The sequence below is a fragment of the Prosopis cineraria genome, unplaced genomic scaffold (assembly GCF_029017545.1).
Source record: "Prosopis cineraria cultivar Desert tree isolate PC_DT_omini unplaced genomic scaffold, ASM2901754v1 PC2, whole genome shotgun sequence".
NCBI lineage: Eukaryota > Viridiplantae > Streptophyta > Magnoliopsida > Fabales > Fabaceae > Prosopis > Prosopis cineraria.
Window position 1 is genome coordinate 1,908,750 of NW_026555333.1, and position 17,000 is coordinate 1,925,749.

Below are 17,000 nucleotides of genomic sequence, written 5' to 3' on the forward strand. Positions count from 1 at the left end.
GCCATTGAATGTGGTCAATTAGTAGTGACCAAAGTTGCTGTTAAAGGTTAAAAATGCTGCCATTGAAAATGTGGCACCATTGAATATCTAAAATTAGTGATAACATTTATCACCATTAAAGACTACAATTTATGGCGACACTATGTTGCCACCAATTATGTTCCCATTTATGACAACATAACATTGTCATTGAGTAAACCTTTCAACTTATTCAACGGCAATGACAATGCTATTGTAGAAAGTATTATTTTGAGGATAGCCACGAGTTGAGGACATTTGATTGATAGTAGCAATGGAATGAATATAAGGGCATTTTCAAAATTTAACAAGGGTTATAGTGTAACATCCCTAAATTTAATCCCTGAATTAACTAAAATTAATTATGATAATTGAGTAATTAACATGATGTACGGCCAAGGAGATCTAATGATTGATTTTGGTTGTGTTTCAACCCTAATTATGGGTTTGAATTGAGAATAGGCCACCCGAGTAATAAAAGGAAAGGAAAACAAGGATGACATATCATTGTGCCACACATTGCAGCGTGTAATAAATTTGTTATAATACATGGACACCATTGAAATGAGAGGAAACTTCTCTGTGCCATATGCCGTGACTTATAGCCAATTTTTGTAGAATATCAATCACAAATTAAGACAAAAATTAGAGAGAAAGAAGGAGAAACTGATAACAAGTAACTTGAGCTCTGATAGGGTTCATTCTTGGATGACATTAGGAGTGTTTTAAGGCTAGAAACACTTAAGTAAGTGCCCTAAACTCTATTTCTTCCTATCTCTTCCACATTTATGAAGTTTTTAGTTAGGGTTTAATAGTAAGAGATAATTTTCAGTTTATATAGGTTATGGGTCCAAATTCATTGATTCAAATGGAATTAATATGAGTAAATTTGATTATCTAAACCTAGAATAGTTTTGGGATTTTTGATTGTTAGACCCTATTAGTGTGCATAATTAGCATTAATGTGGGTTGTTGGGAGAGTTGTAAGCCATTAATAAGAGTTTAATGGAACCTTAATGTTATTGGAAACTAAAAAGACTTAATAAACCCATTGGGTAGGCCCGAATATAAATAATATAGGATTGAAAAATCTAGAAGTGGAAGATAAGAGTTGAAAGGTATGGGTTTGACATTGTTGATAAAGTTTAACTTGGTTAATTATGGATTGAGCTTTTGAAATACTATTGTGGCTTGGGAAATCAAGTTTGAAAGCTAGAATATTAAAGGGCAAACCTTTGACCTCTCAAAGGTTTGAGGTAACTAAGAAAACCTTACTCAGAGTAGTTATATCTTAATTGTACTGTAGCGTGAAATAAATGGTTGAAATGTAAATTGTGTTTTTATGAATGTTTGTAACATGCCATGAAATTGTGTGATTATGAAATTGCTTTGATTTGAAAAAGATGCATAATAAATGCGAAATGAATTTTTAGTTCTATGGTGATGGTTAATTGAGTGGTTGATATTGATTAATGATGATAATGATGAATGTGCTATGATTAAGAATAGGAATATATGTGTTAATGTAAAATAAGATTTAATGTGCACTTAGGTAGCGCACGATTGTGAGCCCAATGTGTTGTTTTCAATAATGACTAAATGAAATTGTGAAAATAAGTTAGCATCATACATGCAATGATCAAATTAGTAGGTAGGAGTTTGCCTAGGGATTAGGAGTATAAAAAATCCATATAGTATTTTAGCTGCCCTCTGGTGCACAGGGTATAGCTTTGTCTATAGTTTATCGAGGGACTATCCCATAGCTTGTTGAGAGATTAAAACCTAGCTATCTTCACCAGTTTATCGAGGAGATTAGCTTAGGGCATATTATACGCTAGATATTCAAGAGTGGGAGAAATCATGGTCCGAGAGTGAGCCATGTAATCTTTGACTAGGTCACACCTCACGATTCATGAACTTAAGTAGTTCAGTCACACGAATAGAGCCCTATTTAGTGTTATAGCCGACGATTCAATAAGAGAGAATAAGGAGGGTATAAGGATGGTCCATTATTGCCTATGTAAATTTATGAGGTGTGTCACATGATTAAGTTATGGCAAGTCATGTTGACAACGGGTCATGGTCACATGTTTAAGTGTTTTATGGCTATATACCATATGTTTAAAATGTAAATGAATTGATTGAGATAGAATATGTTATGATATATGTGGACTAAGTATGGTGGCATGTTTTAAAAAGTTTATTTTGACACTCTTGTGCTTTATTTTAATTGATATATAACTACATAAGGTAGGTTTTACCTTAGTTATTGAATAGTTAGACTCACCCCTTTTATTTAACACTTTACAGGCTCTAGCTTTGTGTTGAAAGGATAAAACTCCTGAGGTTTAGGAATATGTGCATTCCTTTTTATATGCCTTTAGTATTCATTTATTTTATATAATAGAATATTATTACCAATTCTAAGATGAATTTTATTTACATTTATACTAATAGTTGTTTAAAATATTTAGATCATATTTTAAGCCTTAAATGGTTGTGTATGATGAGTTATATATGTTAATAAGGCTGAAATACTAGTATAAACGTAGTAAAGTTGTTTTGAGCATGATACAAATAATTTTAAATGCAATGTAATGAATTTACCTCCCTTTCTATTTTTGTATTAAAGGAGTTGAGGAGTGATTTTGTACTACACGTGTATTTGAATGCATGTGGTGTGTTGTACTTATAGTTTTAGGCCTAATGGATATGAGTTGGGTGTTAAAAATGGCTATTAGCACTTGTTTTGGGTTTTGGACATCTCTTTATGTGTGAAAGTTGTGAAAAGTATAAAAAGGTATTCGGGTGTCTAATTTTCTGGTGTGACTTGTTTTAAAAGTGAAACTCATGCCATTAGCTAATTTATAAAAAGAGTTTTTCATAGATACTTAGATCATGTCACTCAAATGTCAGACGAAGAATTGGTTTCGGTGTCGCGGTGCGTGGCACAGAGAACAACATGCTGCAGTGCGGTGTGCACAAGCTGCAGCGCATTGCTTTATTTTTCAGCAAACTTGATATGTTTTAATTATTTTTAATTTCTTTCACTTCTCAGAAGTATCTCATGCTTTCATAATTTGATTTTGCTCTGATTAAAGAGTTAATGAATGGATTAAACTCATTTTAACTTGTGAAAACTTGGGATTCTTTTGTTTTGAAAATTATATTTTAAAAATCAGAGTGTTTCAACTTGGTAACTAGAGAGTTAATCTCTTGACTATTGTGGATTTGAGTTGTAAATGGTGATTAGTAGAGTAGATATTTCACATAGTAGGGTGAACACGCTGACAAGTCAACGAACAATGAAGGTCATAATTATGGGATGTGAAGGAAATAGATTCATTGATGACAAGTGGAGAGATTTGAACTCATTGATATTTTTGTGAAAAAATTAATCTTTTAATCCTTCAATTTTAATTCACTTATAACTTAGTTTTTCAATTATTAGTCGCTGTGACTCAATCTCTTAATCCTTCAACTTTTAACTCACTTATAACTCGGTCCTTATTTTTTAAATTTTTTTTAAAAGTTATCCTTATCAAATAAGAGGGATAAAAGAAATTCTCATGTATTACTCTAAAATACCTTCATCTTGCTCTTTGATGTGGGATTTAAACTAACATAAGAAAACTAACAAAAGTTCAAGGATTGAATTATAAGTGAGTCAAAAGTTGAGGGATTAAGTCATAAGGCAGTCATAGTTAAGGGACTAAATTGTAGTGAGTGATAATTAAGAGACTGAATTATAAGTAAGTTAAAAGTTAAAGGATTAAAAGATTAATTTTTTTTATTTGTACTTTCATAACATGCGTCTATCACTTGAAATTAAGTTTAACTCCAAGTGATTATATGATGAGATTTAAACTCATTTAGATCAGCTTCATACCTAGAGCATGCTTCAACGTCATCTTCTGCTTGCGCACTCTTTCCATAGCAAGAGATGAGAGAGAATAGATTTAAGAAGAGAGAGAAAATTCTTGGGCCTGCACAATTAATGTAATTTATTTGAAATTAATAAAAGGAGTCAAATTGTGATAAATTTAATTGTTCAAGCTTAAGATGTACTAAATACAAATTCAAGATTTAAATTGTTCCTAGCCTTATAATTTAAAATTTAAATTACTATTTAACTCAATATAAATTAATTTTCATTCTTGACATGAAATGTGAAGTGTTAAAACTTGGAACAAAGCATTTTAATTTTTTTTTGGAAAAGTATATTTTTAGAAAGTTACCTTTTCAATTTCAAGGGAAATTAGCACACAATATATTCATATAAAAAGGTAGTAACTTTGTAAACATTGGTTTGAAAAAAAATGGATGCATTTTAGCTTGGATGGTTTATAATACCTTGTTGTATAACATTGATTAAGTTGATTTGTATTCTCCAAGATAAAATGTCAAGGTCAACAATCTCACTACTTCTCAACAAGAGATGGAGCAAAGAAGTGTTTGGTCATACAAAGTTTTAGAAAAAAAAGCTCCTTAAAAGATCAGAAGGTATAAATTGAGCTCTTGCTAATGGTGGACATAAAGATCACTTGATAAAGCTTTAAAAGGATTTATGGGTTGAATTGGAATAGGTTTTACTACAAGATATTATCCTTTAGGCTCAAAAGGCAAGGAGTAATTGGGCTCTCTTTGGGACCAAAACTCTCGATATTTTCACTCGATAGCAAATAGTAGAAGAAAGTCTAATAAAGTGGGGGCTTTTGCAATGATGGAGGCCAATGGGTTTATGGCGACTATCAACTTAAAAGAGATGACTTCTAATTTCTTTACCTCTTTCTTCTCAGATGATAAGCCTACTAGACTGAACTTAGAGAGCATATGTACTTACCCTCACTTAGATGATGTTATTCTAAGTAATTTTGCTTGATGGTTCTGAGATTTATGAAGCCATTAAATCTATGGGAGCTATGAAAGCTCTGGGGTCGAATGGTTTTGGTGCCATTTTTTGCCAAAGCCAATGAAGTATGGTTAGTTCTTCAGTATGTAGCTTTATAAAAAATTTATTTCTTCAACCAAAAGCTATTAGAGATGTAAATAGTACATTGCTCGTTTTTATTCCTAAAAAAATTTGCCTAAGACAATTCATGATCTTTGCCTTATAAGTCTTTGTAATATGATATATAAAGTTCTTACAAAGATTATTACTAGATGCATGAGATTGTTGCTTCTGAATATTATTTCTCCTTACCAATGCAGTTTTGTTCCTAGTAGACATAGTTCAAATAATATCATTGTGGCTCAAGAAGTAATCCATCTATGAGATCCATAGGGGGAAAAGAGGTTTTATGGCCATCAAAATTGATCTTGAGAAGGCATATGATCGATTAAATTAAAAGTTTCTCACCAAGTGTCTTAAGGATCTTTATTTTCCACCATACAGGATTAGTCTGATTCAGAATTGTGTTTTATCCTCTTTTATACAGCTATTATAGAATAGCATGAAGAGTGGCTCTTTTATTCTTTCTCGAGGAGTTCGTCAAAGGGATCCTATTTCTCCTTACCTATTTGTCATCTACATAGAACGGCTTGGCCATCTCATAACTTAATTGGTGGAGGAGTTGAAATGGACACCTATTAAATTTGGTAAGATTGGCCTACCCATCTCTCATTTGTTTTTTGGCTGATGATATATTATTGTTCACAAAGGCTTTTATAATTCAAGCCACTGTGATAAAAAGTTATCTTGATACTTTTTGTGATTATTTTGTTATGAAAGTGAATGCCACTAAACCAAAATATTTTTCTCTAATAATATTCCTAGTGGTCGTAAAGTAGAGCTTATTCTTCATTAGATTTCTCTAGACCTAAAGATCTAGGTAAGTACTTGGGTGTCCTTTTGCATACTCAGCTGGTTAGTAAAGATACTTTCTTTGAAATTATTGATAAAGTTAATAAGCAACTCTCTAATTAGAAGGCCTTTGTTCTCTTTATGACAGGTAGAGTGACCCTCGCTTCTTCGATTACTTCTACTATCGTAGGTTACACAATACAAACTTCTCTAATACCTACTAGTACTTGTGAGACTCTTAACAAGTGTAATAGAGACTTTATTTGGGGCTTAACGGAAGACACTTGGAAGACTCATTTGATCTTGTGGGATCAAGTTTGTGTTAGTAACATGCTGGACTGGGTCTCTAACACACTCATACCCAAAATCAAGCTTTCTTGATGAAACTAGGGTGGATCTTGGTTAAGAAACCTAATGAACTATGGGTTAGAGTCATTCATGCAAAGTATAAATGTGGATCTAACTTGCTTCCTAACATTCAAAAGAAATGGCATAGTTCTAATAACTAGGCTGGGATTAAAAGTACATGGGATAATGTAAAGGAAGGACTAGAGAGAATGAATAATGGTATTGATCTCTAATGGAAGTGGGAGAATCATGGCAACTTCTCTCTTCGTTCAGCTTATAATGCACTATGTTCTTCACCTCATTCCAATGATTTTAGTTAGAGAAAGTCTGAAGATAAAAACTCCTCAGAGATGTAGGACCTTCTTATGGCTCTGTGTTCACAATTTTCTATTAACAAATGAAGTTAGATACCGTAGGAAAATGATGAAAGATAAAAGTTGCTCTTGGTGAAATGATGAACAAGAGGATCTTATACATGTATTACGTGACTGTCCTATGACTTATAAACTTTGGTATGATTTAATTAGCCCTTTTTAAGATGCCATTTATTCTTCTCTCTTGAGCTTAAATCTTGGCTTGAATGGAATTTAGTTCATTCGGCTTCTATTCTTTTGATGACTGGAGTATGATATTCACTATTATTTATTGGCTTATTTGTAGATGACGTAACTCTCGAATTTTTGAGAATAAGATGGAGCACAATGAATCTATTCATGCTAAGCTCTTGTCATCTTTCAAAGCATGTCTAATCTAAGTATAGCTTATCGGCAAGTGAATTTGTATGGTCAACCTCTAAGTAGTAGTGTGATCAATTGGACGCCTCCTCCTAAAGATTGGGTAGTGATAAACATGGATGGATCTTTTGACCCGATTTCTCAACATGGTGGATGTGGTGGGGTTTTTAAAAATAAGAAAGGAAAGTTTATTTTTGGGTTTACTCTTGCTCAAGTAGGTATGGATTGTTTAATGTTGAATTATGGGTGATTCTTATAGGCATCAAACTCGCCTGCGATCTGGAGTATAAAAAGTTTTATTTGCAACTGACTCAATGGATGTAGTTAACTTAATTAAGGGTGGGGATATTGCTCTTCACAAGGAAAGGACCTGATTGCAGAGATTCGTTCTTCTCTTCTTCAAGAATGGCAAGTCTTAATCGCTCACGTCCGCCGTTTTGCTAATAAGGTTGCAGATTTTTTGGCTCGTGAAGCTCTACACCAATTACCAGGTTTTCATATTTTAAGTGATCCTTGTAGTATTAGTAATTTTTTTTTCAAGACTCTGTAAGCTTCAGCAACTAGTTTGCTTCCTTATATATATATATATATATATATAAAGAATACGGAAATTGTCCCTGCCTTTGTTAACTTCCCTATATCAGTTCTCACCATATATAAAGATTCATCGATCACATTAGACAAAAATTGCAATTAAAACGAATAATCTTTCAAGAATAATAATAAGAAAAAAGACATAAATTTGCGCAGAATCCCAACGCCCCCATCAAGTAACCCATATATATATATATGGCATGACCCCAGATCATAAATATAATTAATCATCACCCTCCTATACGGCTATACCTAACGTTCTTTCCTTATGTAATACAATTGTTGAATTGCATCATTAATATGATCATTCAATAACAGAATGCAATGCTCACTAGCAAGACGGTTACTGCGAGGGGCAAAATGTGATGAGGTAATTGGAGCCGGAACACGTGCAAGTACTGGAAGCGTCGTCGTATGCGTAACTGTAAGCGGTTGGGCACGCGCGTTTGAACATCTCCGAGTACTGCGTCGGTCCACATGTCGCCGGCGTGGAGTGATCACCGGTGCAGCAGAACTCCGGGGTGTTAAAGGCCGCGCATGCGCTCTTGCACGCCACCACGGAAGGCCCATTCCTGACCTGTAACTCACTGGGGCAGTTGGCATTTAAATCTGCAACACACCCCGCGTACTGGCAGTCACCGGTTCCCCCGGTTGCCTTCACACCCATCCCCACATTGTAACCATCGACCAGGCTCACGTCGTAGAAATCCTTAGGATTACCAGGCGTTCCGAGGGTGAACTCAGCGAGCGTAGCGGGAGGAGCGCCGCCAGAGGAGCATCGGAGTGCGCCGCAGTCGCCGGTGGAGCAGTGACCGTTGCCGGAGGACTCAAAGTTGCAGGAGGTTCTGGCCCAGAAGCGTCCGGACCAGCCAGAAGGGGCGGCGAGTTGACGAGAGGATCCCGGTGCCAAGGTGAATCCACCGTCGCCCAGAGTAGCAGCTCCATTCCCCGAAAGTGTAGCAGGCCATACTGTATAGCTGCAACGATTTTCAGGGTGAATACCGTGGTTGAACCTGTATTGAAACCTGCAAATCCATCCACAAGAACACAAAATTCAATTATTGTAAAAGGCAGGGAATGGCGTGTATATTTTGTCTATTAATTTACCATAACGATTCATGATATTCTCTGTATACGCGTGGATCAGAGAATCGCATCGCAATTAATGTTTAAATATTATGTATGATGTGTGTGGGCTAACAATATAATATGTGAGATGTGACCCAAGTATACCTCATATAAGCCGAGGGTTTGACGATGGGTTTAAGAGAAGGAGGGAATTACCTGAGACAAGAAGGGAAACAGAAAGAGATAGGAAGGAAGAGCCATTGGGACTAGCGAGACAAAAAGGAAGGCCAGAGAAGGTCGTGTGGAGTGGAGGTCACGCTTAGAAGGACTGCATTTATACTCTTTCATCATGCTTTTTCAAAAAAATAATTTATTAAAAATAGTAAATTTATAGGTCATGCCAGTGTAATAATAGGCACCGGGCCCGTGAGAAGTGAGAACACACAACTCAAGATGTCGTCCGTCCGTAACAAGAAGTTGTATCTTGGACTCTTGGGTAATATATATCTCTGCCAAGCAAAAGCTAATTAAATACTTGCAAATTGTTTTTTTTTTTTTTTGATAAAAAAGTTGATGTACGGGGAACAAGGTAGAACAGAGTCTTACTCAACCACGAGGATGCTCAACAGAAGCTAGCTTCCATGAAGCTAGAGCTGGTTGGAATCTTTTGAATGCTTCCAAAACCTTGGCTAAATTTCCGAGGAGATCTAATAACGGAAGGTAATGGTTTATGCCTAGATATTGATGGTTCCTAAAAGGATGGTAGCTTTTAAGTGTGGAGGTGTGATCTGAAATAGGAATGCTCAGTGGGGTGCTGATTTCTCTTCCAATGTTGGTCATTATCCACTAGCTATTACTGAGATTATTGGTATTATTAAAGGATTTAACATGTGTTGTCCACTCAATCTACAGAATGTACATGTGTTTACTATTGTGCAGAAGCTGTTAATCTTCTAACCAGATCTAATATTAGTAACAACCCTTTCATGGATGTGATTGACCAAGCTAGAATTGTCTATATCATTTTCGGATTGTGTCTTTGAAATTTTATGCATAGGGAGGTAAATTTTTATACTCATTATCTAACTCAAGAGAGTTTTAAATGTTGTAGGGAGCTTTTGTGCTGTTGATCAATCACCAATTTTTTGTCAAGAGGTGATAGATGACGCGAAGATTAGGTTTCTTTGATGTAATTTGACTTTTTTTTTTTTTTGTTTTTAGTCTGGGATTATGTACTCGTTTTAATTAAAAAGATAAAGGAAAAGGCAAGCAGGAGGTAGGAAATGGGAGGAAAGCATCAAATAGTGGGACGACTGTCTCGGGGTCGGGGATGATTTGGAGAACGACGCCGTCAGAGGCAACACCCCACTCGCTAACAACTACGCGTCACAGTCGCCGCCACTCTTCCCCAACCACCGAACTCCCATGCTCCCCCCGTATATAACTAATCACCCAACATTCGTGGACACGTTTTCCTTCTCGGTTTAGTATTAGTCGAGTAACCCCCACGAGACTCTAATCCAACAGAACTTGAATTGCAATTTGGCAAGATATTCCACATTCCTTTCCCTTTCCTCCATAAGATAAATTAAAGGATTTAAATCCTCTAAAATTGGGATTGGTGAATTTCAGTGAAGTTTTCTTTTTTAAATATTTTTATCATTTTATTATTTTTTTATAAATTATAAAATCTTCTCTCTCTTTCCTAAAAAGGAAAACTTGACAAAAATTCACCAATCTCAACTTTAGAGGATTTGAATCTTAAATTAAAACATGCAACATTCATTCATTGCTGAAGTTAGCATATTCAGTTATGGATATATACTAATGGATTGTCATATTATGTATCTTTGCTGTTTTCATTATGGATGAATTATCAAGAGTTACTGATCCAATGAAATACGAGACGCCAGCCTTCTGGCATTAGATCTCATCCAAAGAAGAACAATCAAAGCTAAGGCGTGAAAGTGATGCATTCCCATCAGCAACATGTCTCGCGAAAGTACGAAGTGACTAAATAAAATTAACGGTGCATTTAGATTAATTAAACTTTGGATTTGATTCAAATCCAAATCAATTTTTTCTTATAATTTTTTTATAATTTAAAATTTTCTCTGTATTTTAATTATTTAAAATTTTAATCATTTTAAACATTTCATTCTCTTTATATTTTTACTCTTGATATCTCTATCATTCTCATATATTTTTTCATATCTTATTCTCGTCTCTTGTCAATTTTGAAATAGGGATAAATCCATCATCTTCAATTCTCTATTTTCATTTTAAATTTCAAATCATCTCTCTTTTCATTTAAAATTTTAAATGTGAGATTTGAAATATAAAATTTCAAGTTTGAAATCTAAAGCTACCAATCCAAACACTATTTAAATTCTTTCTAATAGAAAACAAATATCAAACATCATTTAGAGATAATTTCTCTAGAGTCATGATTCTCTCAAATGTATCATAAATGATATCAATGGTTATTTAGATTAGGGTCGTGCGAAAGTCATCCAATTTTGTACAGTTCAATCTAACACGAACAAATTCGATTAGATTCGGTATTTAAAAAAAAAAAACCCAAAGGACTAAAAAGACAAACAAGATTAGATTTCATTTTTGAGTTTGACTGGATAAGGGACCAAGTTTTTAAAGCCACTTGGTCTGATCCATTCTTATAAATTTATTTTAATATAATTATAATTATTTTTGATAAAGTTGATTCAATTGAATGTGAAGCTTGAATGTTAAGTTATAATATAGTTTAGGCATTTTGAAGTTTGTTGAATGTTATTATTAATTTAAATAATTTGAATTGTAACTTAAATGTTTTTTGTTATTGTTGGAGATTGTTATGAATTTATTATGATCAACTTTTAATGTTTTGTAATGAATTATATATGATTTTAAGTATTTTTATTATCTTAATTGGATTATTGAGTTAAAATCTTATAAATCATGTACAGTCTAGTTCAACTTTAAGTTAAATCTAGACCAAATTAGATTATAGATTGTCTAATCTAATCTAATTTTTTTTATAAAATAGATGATATCTTGTCACTTGCAGTCCTCGTTCAAAACTAATGGATTGCTTTGTATCTGTTCAAATTATAGCCGGGAAAAGAAGATTGACACGGTGGTTCGTTCTAGCCAAACCTTTCCCGTTTTAAACCTGATCCATTATTGGCTATTTGGCTAGAACACTCCACATGTCTGATTGTCAATTGAGTCTGAGGTCGATCACATTCTTTATCATGTTATTTACCACACGGCTATATACACATCATGCAATGCTGCGAGTAAATACCATACCAGGCAAAGGGTTGTTCAAACCAAATCTGTGCAACAAAGTTAGGAATCCAACTCATGCGGTAAGTTATGCAAGCCAATTTCACTGCAAGGTTGAATGACGAGAAGCTAATCCCATAATTAGATTGTTTGCAGGCAAGGGATACTACCCACAAACCCACGCTTGTCCAAAATTAACATAATCCCACCCTGCTTGTCATGCAAAGGGGATTTATTGATCAGTTTCCAGTAAGACGATGCAGACAGAACTCTATTTCTTTAAAACTCAAGCCCATTCCCTTCTGGAGCTCTTTCGCTTGATCCCATCAATTACATCTGTCGCCAGGCCATGACCACAAAGGAAAGGGAACGCATAAATGAATTTTAGAGAAATGTGAACGAGAACGGGGTCAGAATAAATTTTAAAAACATATTTAGTCAGAAGAATTTGAATTACAATATGCATTTATGATAGCAAAATAAAGTATTGCCCTTGTGCATGTCCAAAAAACACAATATGAAAATCCAATCGGCAAGCGAACTCCCGCATCGATCTTCATCTTCCTCCCAACTTTCGGCAGTTAATCAAAATTTCATCAAGCGGATCACACATTTCATCAAAGATTTAGTGAATGGGGCCTAGCGGAGAAAGTCCAAAACTCTGGCATCGAGCTCATGCTCGCCATCGCTGGTGGACGATGGATGGAAGGGGTCATCGAGGAGGATGAAGAAGGGTGGCTGCCGGTGGAGTTGTGGATGAAGGGATTGCCAGCAAGGAGGAGGAGGAGGAGGAGGAGGAGGAGGAGGAAGCTGAAAGTTAGGGCAAACAAGTCAGTGGCAATTTTGTTCAAAATTATCTTTATTAGGAATATTTGTGTCCAAAAATTTTCACTCCTAGGAATAGATTTGCATTCGCAGGGATCCCCCCGGGTATACTCATTCCATAAAACTTGGGAAAGAACCACTCCACTCCAAGAAATGAAGTCTATTATATACCAAAACACGTGTAATGACCTTTGCCCCACCCATTCTCATTTCCTTTGGCTCATTCCTTCCTATCAAACATGCCTTTTAGGAATTAATCATACTAAATAAAAAATACATAGTTGCCATTTTTCGGCGAAAGCCCGTTGTAAAGTTTGAGCTTTTAAAGTGTCAAGTTAACCATTTAAATGTAATTTTATGAATATGCATTTAAAAAAAATTGTCTTGAACAATTCAAGATCAGGTTCATCATCATCCATGTTTATTGCATTTATAAATGCGATCATTATCCACTCTTTTGTTTCTTGCCGTAAAAGAGTGCACTAACATGGTCTGCAAGTGGCATCAATTTAAGTTTGAAACATGTAGCAATAGCAAGATATACACAAGACAGGCCTACGTACACCCTGAACCAAATGAGAGAAAAAAATGTAAGATAAGTGAATACGGCAGTCAAAGAAACCACCACAGCAAAAGTAACCAGGCACTTGAACGTAGAAAGTTCCTTTTCATTTAGTTGGTTCGGGAATTGGCCTTTAATATAGAAGTCAGAAAGCAACTGGTCCTTGATCTGGAACGCATTCATTAGCCAAGAAGCAGCTTTGGTTTCAGAAGCTGGTATGTCATCAGTTGGGATACGCCGAACATGGATATGCACTTCTGAAGGATCGATCCCAAAGACATTGTCCAGAAAAGAAGGACATTGATTCTTGTACGCAATACTCACATCATATACTGCATTATAAGGTTCATCAGCCATAAAAAAGATGAATCAGATGACAAGCGAAAAAAGAAAAGCAAAGCCCCACCAGGCATCAAGTGCTTTACAATTACAATTCTCATGTTGAAAGATAATCAAACATTATCGGAGCAAATGCAGGCCTATGAACTGGCACCACATTTTCCATGGGGAAGTTATGGAACCAAAAATTATCTATCCTTGCTAAATCATATTTTTCAATTTGAGGTTTAACGTTGTCCCAGGAAACTAGCAGGTTTATCTACTTATGATCACACAAAATGCATGATTTTCTCAAATAGCTATTTTTGTCAATTGGCAAACTGTCCTTGAAAATTCAGCAGCAGAAAATTATAGGAGGAACCTGCATCCAGTGAGTCTCGTAGAACTTCCAAGCAAGCATAAAAACCTTTAGTTTTTGGAAGTAGCACGTTTTTTAGCACAGGAAGTCCAACTTCAGCTGCATAATTTTGACTCCTTTTGCTCTTCTCTTCGCTGCATAAAAAGCAATAATACTTGTTCATTAATGGAGTTGTATATTCACAGATTATAACATGAAGCCTATATTTTAGCGTTGCTAGTCAAAATAGAACTTGACAGCATAAATTCCTAGAAGATAGAAGGCCTTCTTGAATCATATTATTATCAAATCAAGACACAAGCACTTAGAAGTCAAAAGATAGTGAAAGGCAAGAGAGGAATAATGAGGCAGTACGTATAGTCAGTTCCTTCCGGAAAAATTGCTAGCCACAGAGGATCTTGAGGATTCTTTAATGTGGAAAGCGTACTGAGCAATATTGGCTCATCTATCTCCCACTTCCTCTCAACTGCAATGAACTCCAGAATGTGAAATCCCCAACCGAAGATAGGCAGCTTCATCAAGCTGCTCTTAAGAATGTATTTTATGGAGCCCAGGCTTCCTTTTCGGAGTGCAAGATTCCACAAGTACATCCAATCAACCTCAGTTCTGTGATTTGCCATAAGTAAAACACGTTCCTTCATAGGAATACTATCTCCAGAAAAGACCACTTTAGTTTTGTTTATCTTTTCAAATAAATAAGGCCATAGGGCTAGCCAAAGTCCAAAGAGGAATGAAACGGCCTTCCTACTAGAACGCATACTGAAAAGCCGCATTAAGACAGCCGCCACAGGTGTAAAATAGGCTAAAAACATAAACGCTGTAGAAATAAACACCACTAAACATAACAAACCCCTTAAAATCCTAATAGGGGTCAGAGAACGGTGCTTTAATCTACAATCAGATTTCAGAGGTCTGGAAACTTCCATCTTCTTCAAGGAACTGTTGGAAAACCTCCCTTCTGCAATAACGGGCTTTAATGTTATTTTAAGATTTCCCAAACTTTTGGACAGAAAGAACATTAACATGAATAATAAACAGTATTTATATACAATAAACTGAAGGGAAGTACATATTATTCATGTGGCAGTTGGCTCGGAGGTCCAGAGGAAAGCAGTAATTAGAACATGTCCATCACTCTTATATAGCTCTGCCAATCTGTTTCGTGAGTGAGTTTATGTAATCGCATACTGGCTGAGTAAACAAAAAACAGAAAATCTACTTATTTCTTCTACTCCAGCAAACTCAAAATCTGGTTTCTGATGTCCTGGCTTAATGGAACAAGATTTTAATTGGTTTCAGGTGTACAAATATCATTTGAGCTGAAAATGTTATTTTGAGTCCAATGAGAAACACACATGTAGTTGTGACAGACACCACAGAAATTGTTCTTGCGTCATTAGTTGTTCTCCAATTCATGCATCATGGAGTTAACCTTTCCGGATCACTAAATTCAATGTTCCTTCTACTAAAGACGTTTTCGTCTTTAATTTTGTTGAGAACAGACAAATCCTTGATATGGCAGCCTCAAACTTAGGAAATGATTACACAAAACAGATTTATTCTTTTGGTCAATTTCTCCACCTAAGATGAAATGCGAAAAAGTAAACAAATTGATGCACGGTAAAATTCTGAGGCAAAAGGATAGAAACTACTTTAAAGGTAAGCTAACTTCAGAAAGAATTTATTTTAAAAATCTCAAAAATTCCATGGTAAGCAAAGGCATAATAACTGGTGAAAAATATCATTTACTGAAAAAAGCAGAAAACCACTAGAAATACAGAACGGCTCAGACGAAAGACAAAATCACTCAGAATCTTGTAAACATTTTCCGCTTGGAGCACAAGAACTCTTCTGGTATACGGAAGCTTGTGTTTGGACGACCATTACAGCGGATCAACAATCTGATAAGTGCTCCAGAACATCTTCTCTGTCTAATAGAGACTAGTCTATTATTACGTCCACTACATTAAACCCAAGATATTGACGAAGACCCCATTCCCTTTCAGAGTATGTTACTGTTAAAGAATCATGCAATAAGCAGTAGAAATCTATGTTTCTGATCCCAAAATCCTGAAGGAAAAGTTTAAGAAACTTAGGGGGTAATTACAAGGAAAGGCAACATTATAAATCATGATTAAGGATTCTAACAAGAGAGATTATCAGGTAATTCCTTTTTGGCCAGACACAATGCACCGGCACCGCTACGTTTGAATAAAATCAATGGATTCTTGAAATTTGGCTCCTTAGGCAAAAGTGCTGATGAGAAAGAATTGTCTAATCAAGCCATCCCTTCCCCATAAATAAGGCAAATCTTTATCTTAAGGACTGCAGTTTCCAGTGTCAACTAATATCTCTTCCTCAAATCGTAATATTCGGTCAATAAAGAGCAGCAAATACAGGGCAGTGACAAATCCTGTTAAGTGTTATGAAGAAAACAAAAATATCTATCACGATCGTTTCTGACCGACCGCAAGCTAAAACTAAAGCATGAAAAGAAATAAGGAAAGAAAGAAAGGAATGAGAAAATAATTCAAACAAAATTATCAAACTTCGACGAATTTCAACGAGATTTACCGATCAGAAAATTTCTTACAAGAAAAGAATCCAGACCAGACAAAGTAGATATGGAGTTGAATCAAAGCAAATAAATAAGATAGAGAGAATTTACCTGTACCCAGCAAGAACTGACAAATGAGTTAACGAAGGAGATTGGAAGAATTATACGTTTTCGTCGTCGTTATTAAGTATCGAGTAAACTTCCTCCGGAAGGAAAGGAAAAAAAAAAAAAAAAGTTGGATCAATGAAACAGGAATTCTGAATCTAACACTGGGATATCGTTTGGGGAGGAATCAGAAAAGGTGAGCGTTCGGGAACCCCGCATCGTGATTCGTAAAGCTCAGAGGGAATGGATTTGTTTTGTACCCTTTCGGAATGGATGTCCGATAGGGCCCAGTAAGGACTTTAGCCGCCGCCGCTTGGTGATTGTAAATAACGGTTAATTATATGGTAACATTTTTATTTATATGCCATAAAAAATTTAATACACAGTTTGGAAAATAAATT

At 35.3% G+C, this 17,000-nt stretch overlaps 2 protein-coding genes across 6 annotated transcripts; both read right to left on the reverse strand.

Moving 5' to 3' along the window:
- Positions 1-7,620: 7,620 nt before the first annotated feature.
- LOC129304020 (pathogenesis-related thaumatin-like protein 3.5) lies at positions 7,621-8,904 on the reverse strand. 2 transcript variants are annotated; one of them, XM_054943641.1, is made up of 2 exons: positions 8,605-8,677; positions 7,621-8,522 (listed from the first exon to the last, which is right to left on the reverse strand). In XM_054943641.1, the coding sequence occupies exons 1-2, from the start codon at positions 8,652-8,654 to the stop codon at positions 7,841-7,843; spliced, it is 732 nt and encodes a 243-aa protein (XP_054799616.1). In that variant the 5' UTR covers positions 8,655-8,677; the 3' UTR covers positions 7,621-7,840. The 2 variants fall into 2 exon arrangements, 1 of the variants encoding a protein (XP_054799616.1); XR_008591577.1 differs by lacking the exon at positions 8,605-8,677 and adding an exon at positions 8,782-8,904 and having other exon boundaries at positions 8,386-8,522.
- A 4,173-nt stretch (positions 8,905-13,077) lies between these two features.
- On the reverse strand, positions 13,078-16,885 carry LOC129303128 (probable 1-acyl-sn-glycerol-3-phosphate acyltransferase 4). 4 transcript variants are annotated; one of them, XM_054942207.1, is made up of 5 exons: positions 16,606-16,885; positions 15,007-15,092; positions 14,292-14,895; positions 13,941-14,071; positions 13,078-13,572 (listed from the first exon to the last, which is right to left on the reverse strand). In XM_054942207.1, exons 3-5 carry the CDS (start codon positions 14,861-14,863, stop codon positions 13,124-13,126), a joined length of 1,152 nt encoding a protein of 383 aa, XP_054798182.1. In that variant the 5' UTR covers positions 14,864-14,895; positions 15,007-15,092; positions 16,606-16,885; the 3' UTR covers positions 13,078-13,123. The 4 variants fall into 4 exon arrangements, with proteins under 4 accessions (XP_054798182.1, XP_054798180.1, XP_054798179.1 ...); XM_054942205.1 differs by having other exon boundaries at positions 15,007-15,128; XM_054942204.1 differs by having other exon boundaries at positions 15,007-16,350.
- Between the last annotated feature and the right edge of the window lie 115 nt (positions 16,886-17,000).

What these genes read in the sequence shown, in the direction of transcription:
- LOC129304020 (XM_054943641.1), bottom strand. Translation starts at nt 8,654, where the DNA reads ATGCGATTCTCTGATCCACGCGTATACAGAGAATATCATGAATCGTTA. An exon ending in GAATATCATGAATCGTTATG is followed by an intron (nt 8,523 to 8,604) that starts GTAAATTAATAG and finishes ATGGATTTGCAG; the next exon opens with GTTTCAATACAGGTTCAACC.
- LOC129303128 (XM_054942207.1), bottom strand. Translation starts at nt 14,863, where the DNA reads ATGGAAGTTTCCAGACCTCTGAAATCTGATTGTAGATTAAAGCACCGT. An exon ending in CCGGAAGGAACTGACTATAC is followed by an intron (nt 14,072 to 14,291) that starts GTACTGCCTCAT and finishes CTTTTTATGCAG; the next exon opens with CGAAGAGAAGAGCAAAAGGA. An exon ending in ACGAGACTCACTGGATGCAG is followed by an intron (nt 13,573 to 13,940) that starts GTTCCTCCTATA and finishes CTTATAATGCAG; the next exon opens with TATATGATGTGAGTATTGCG.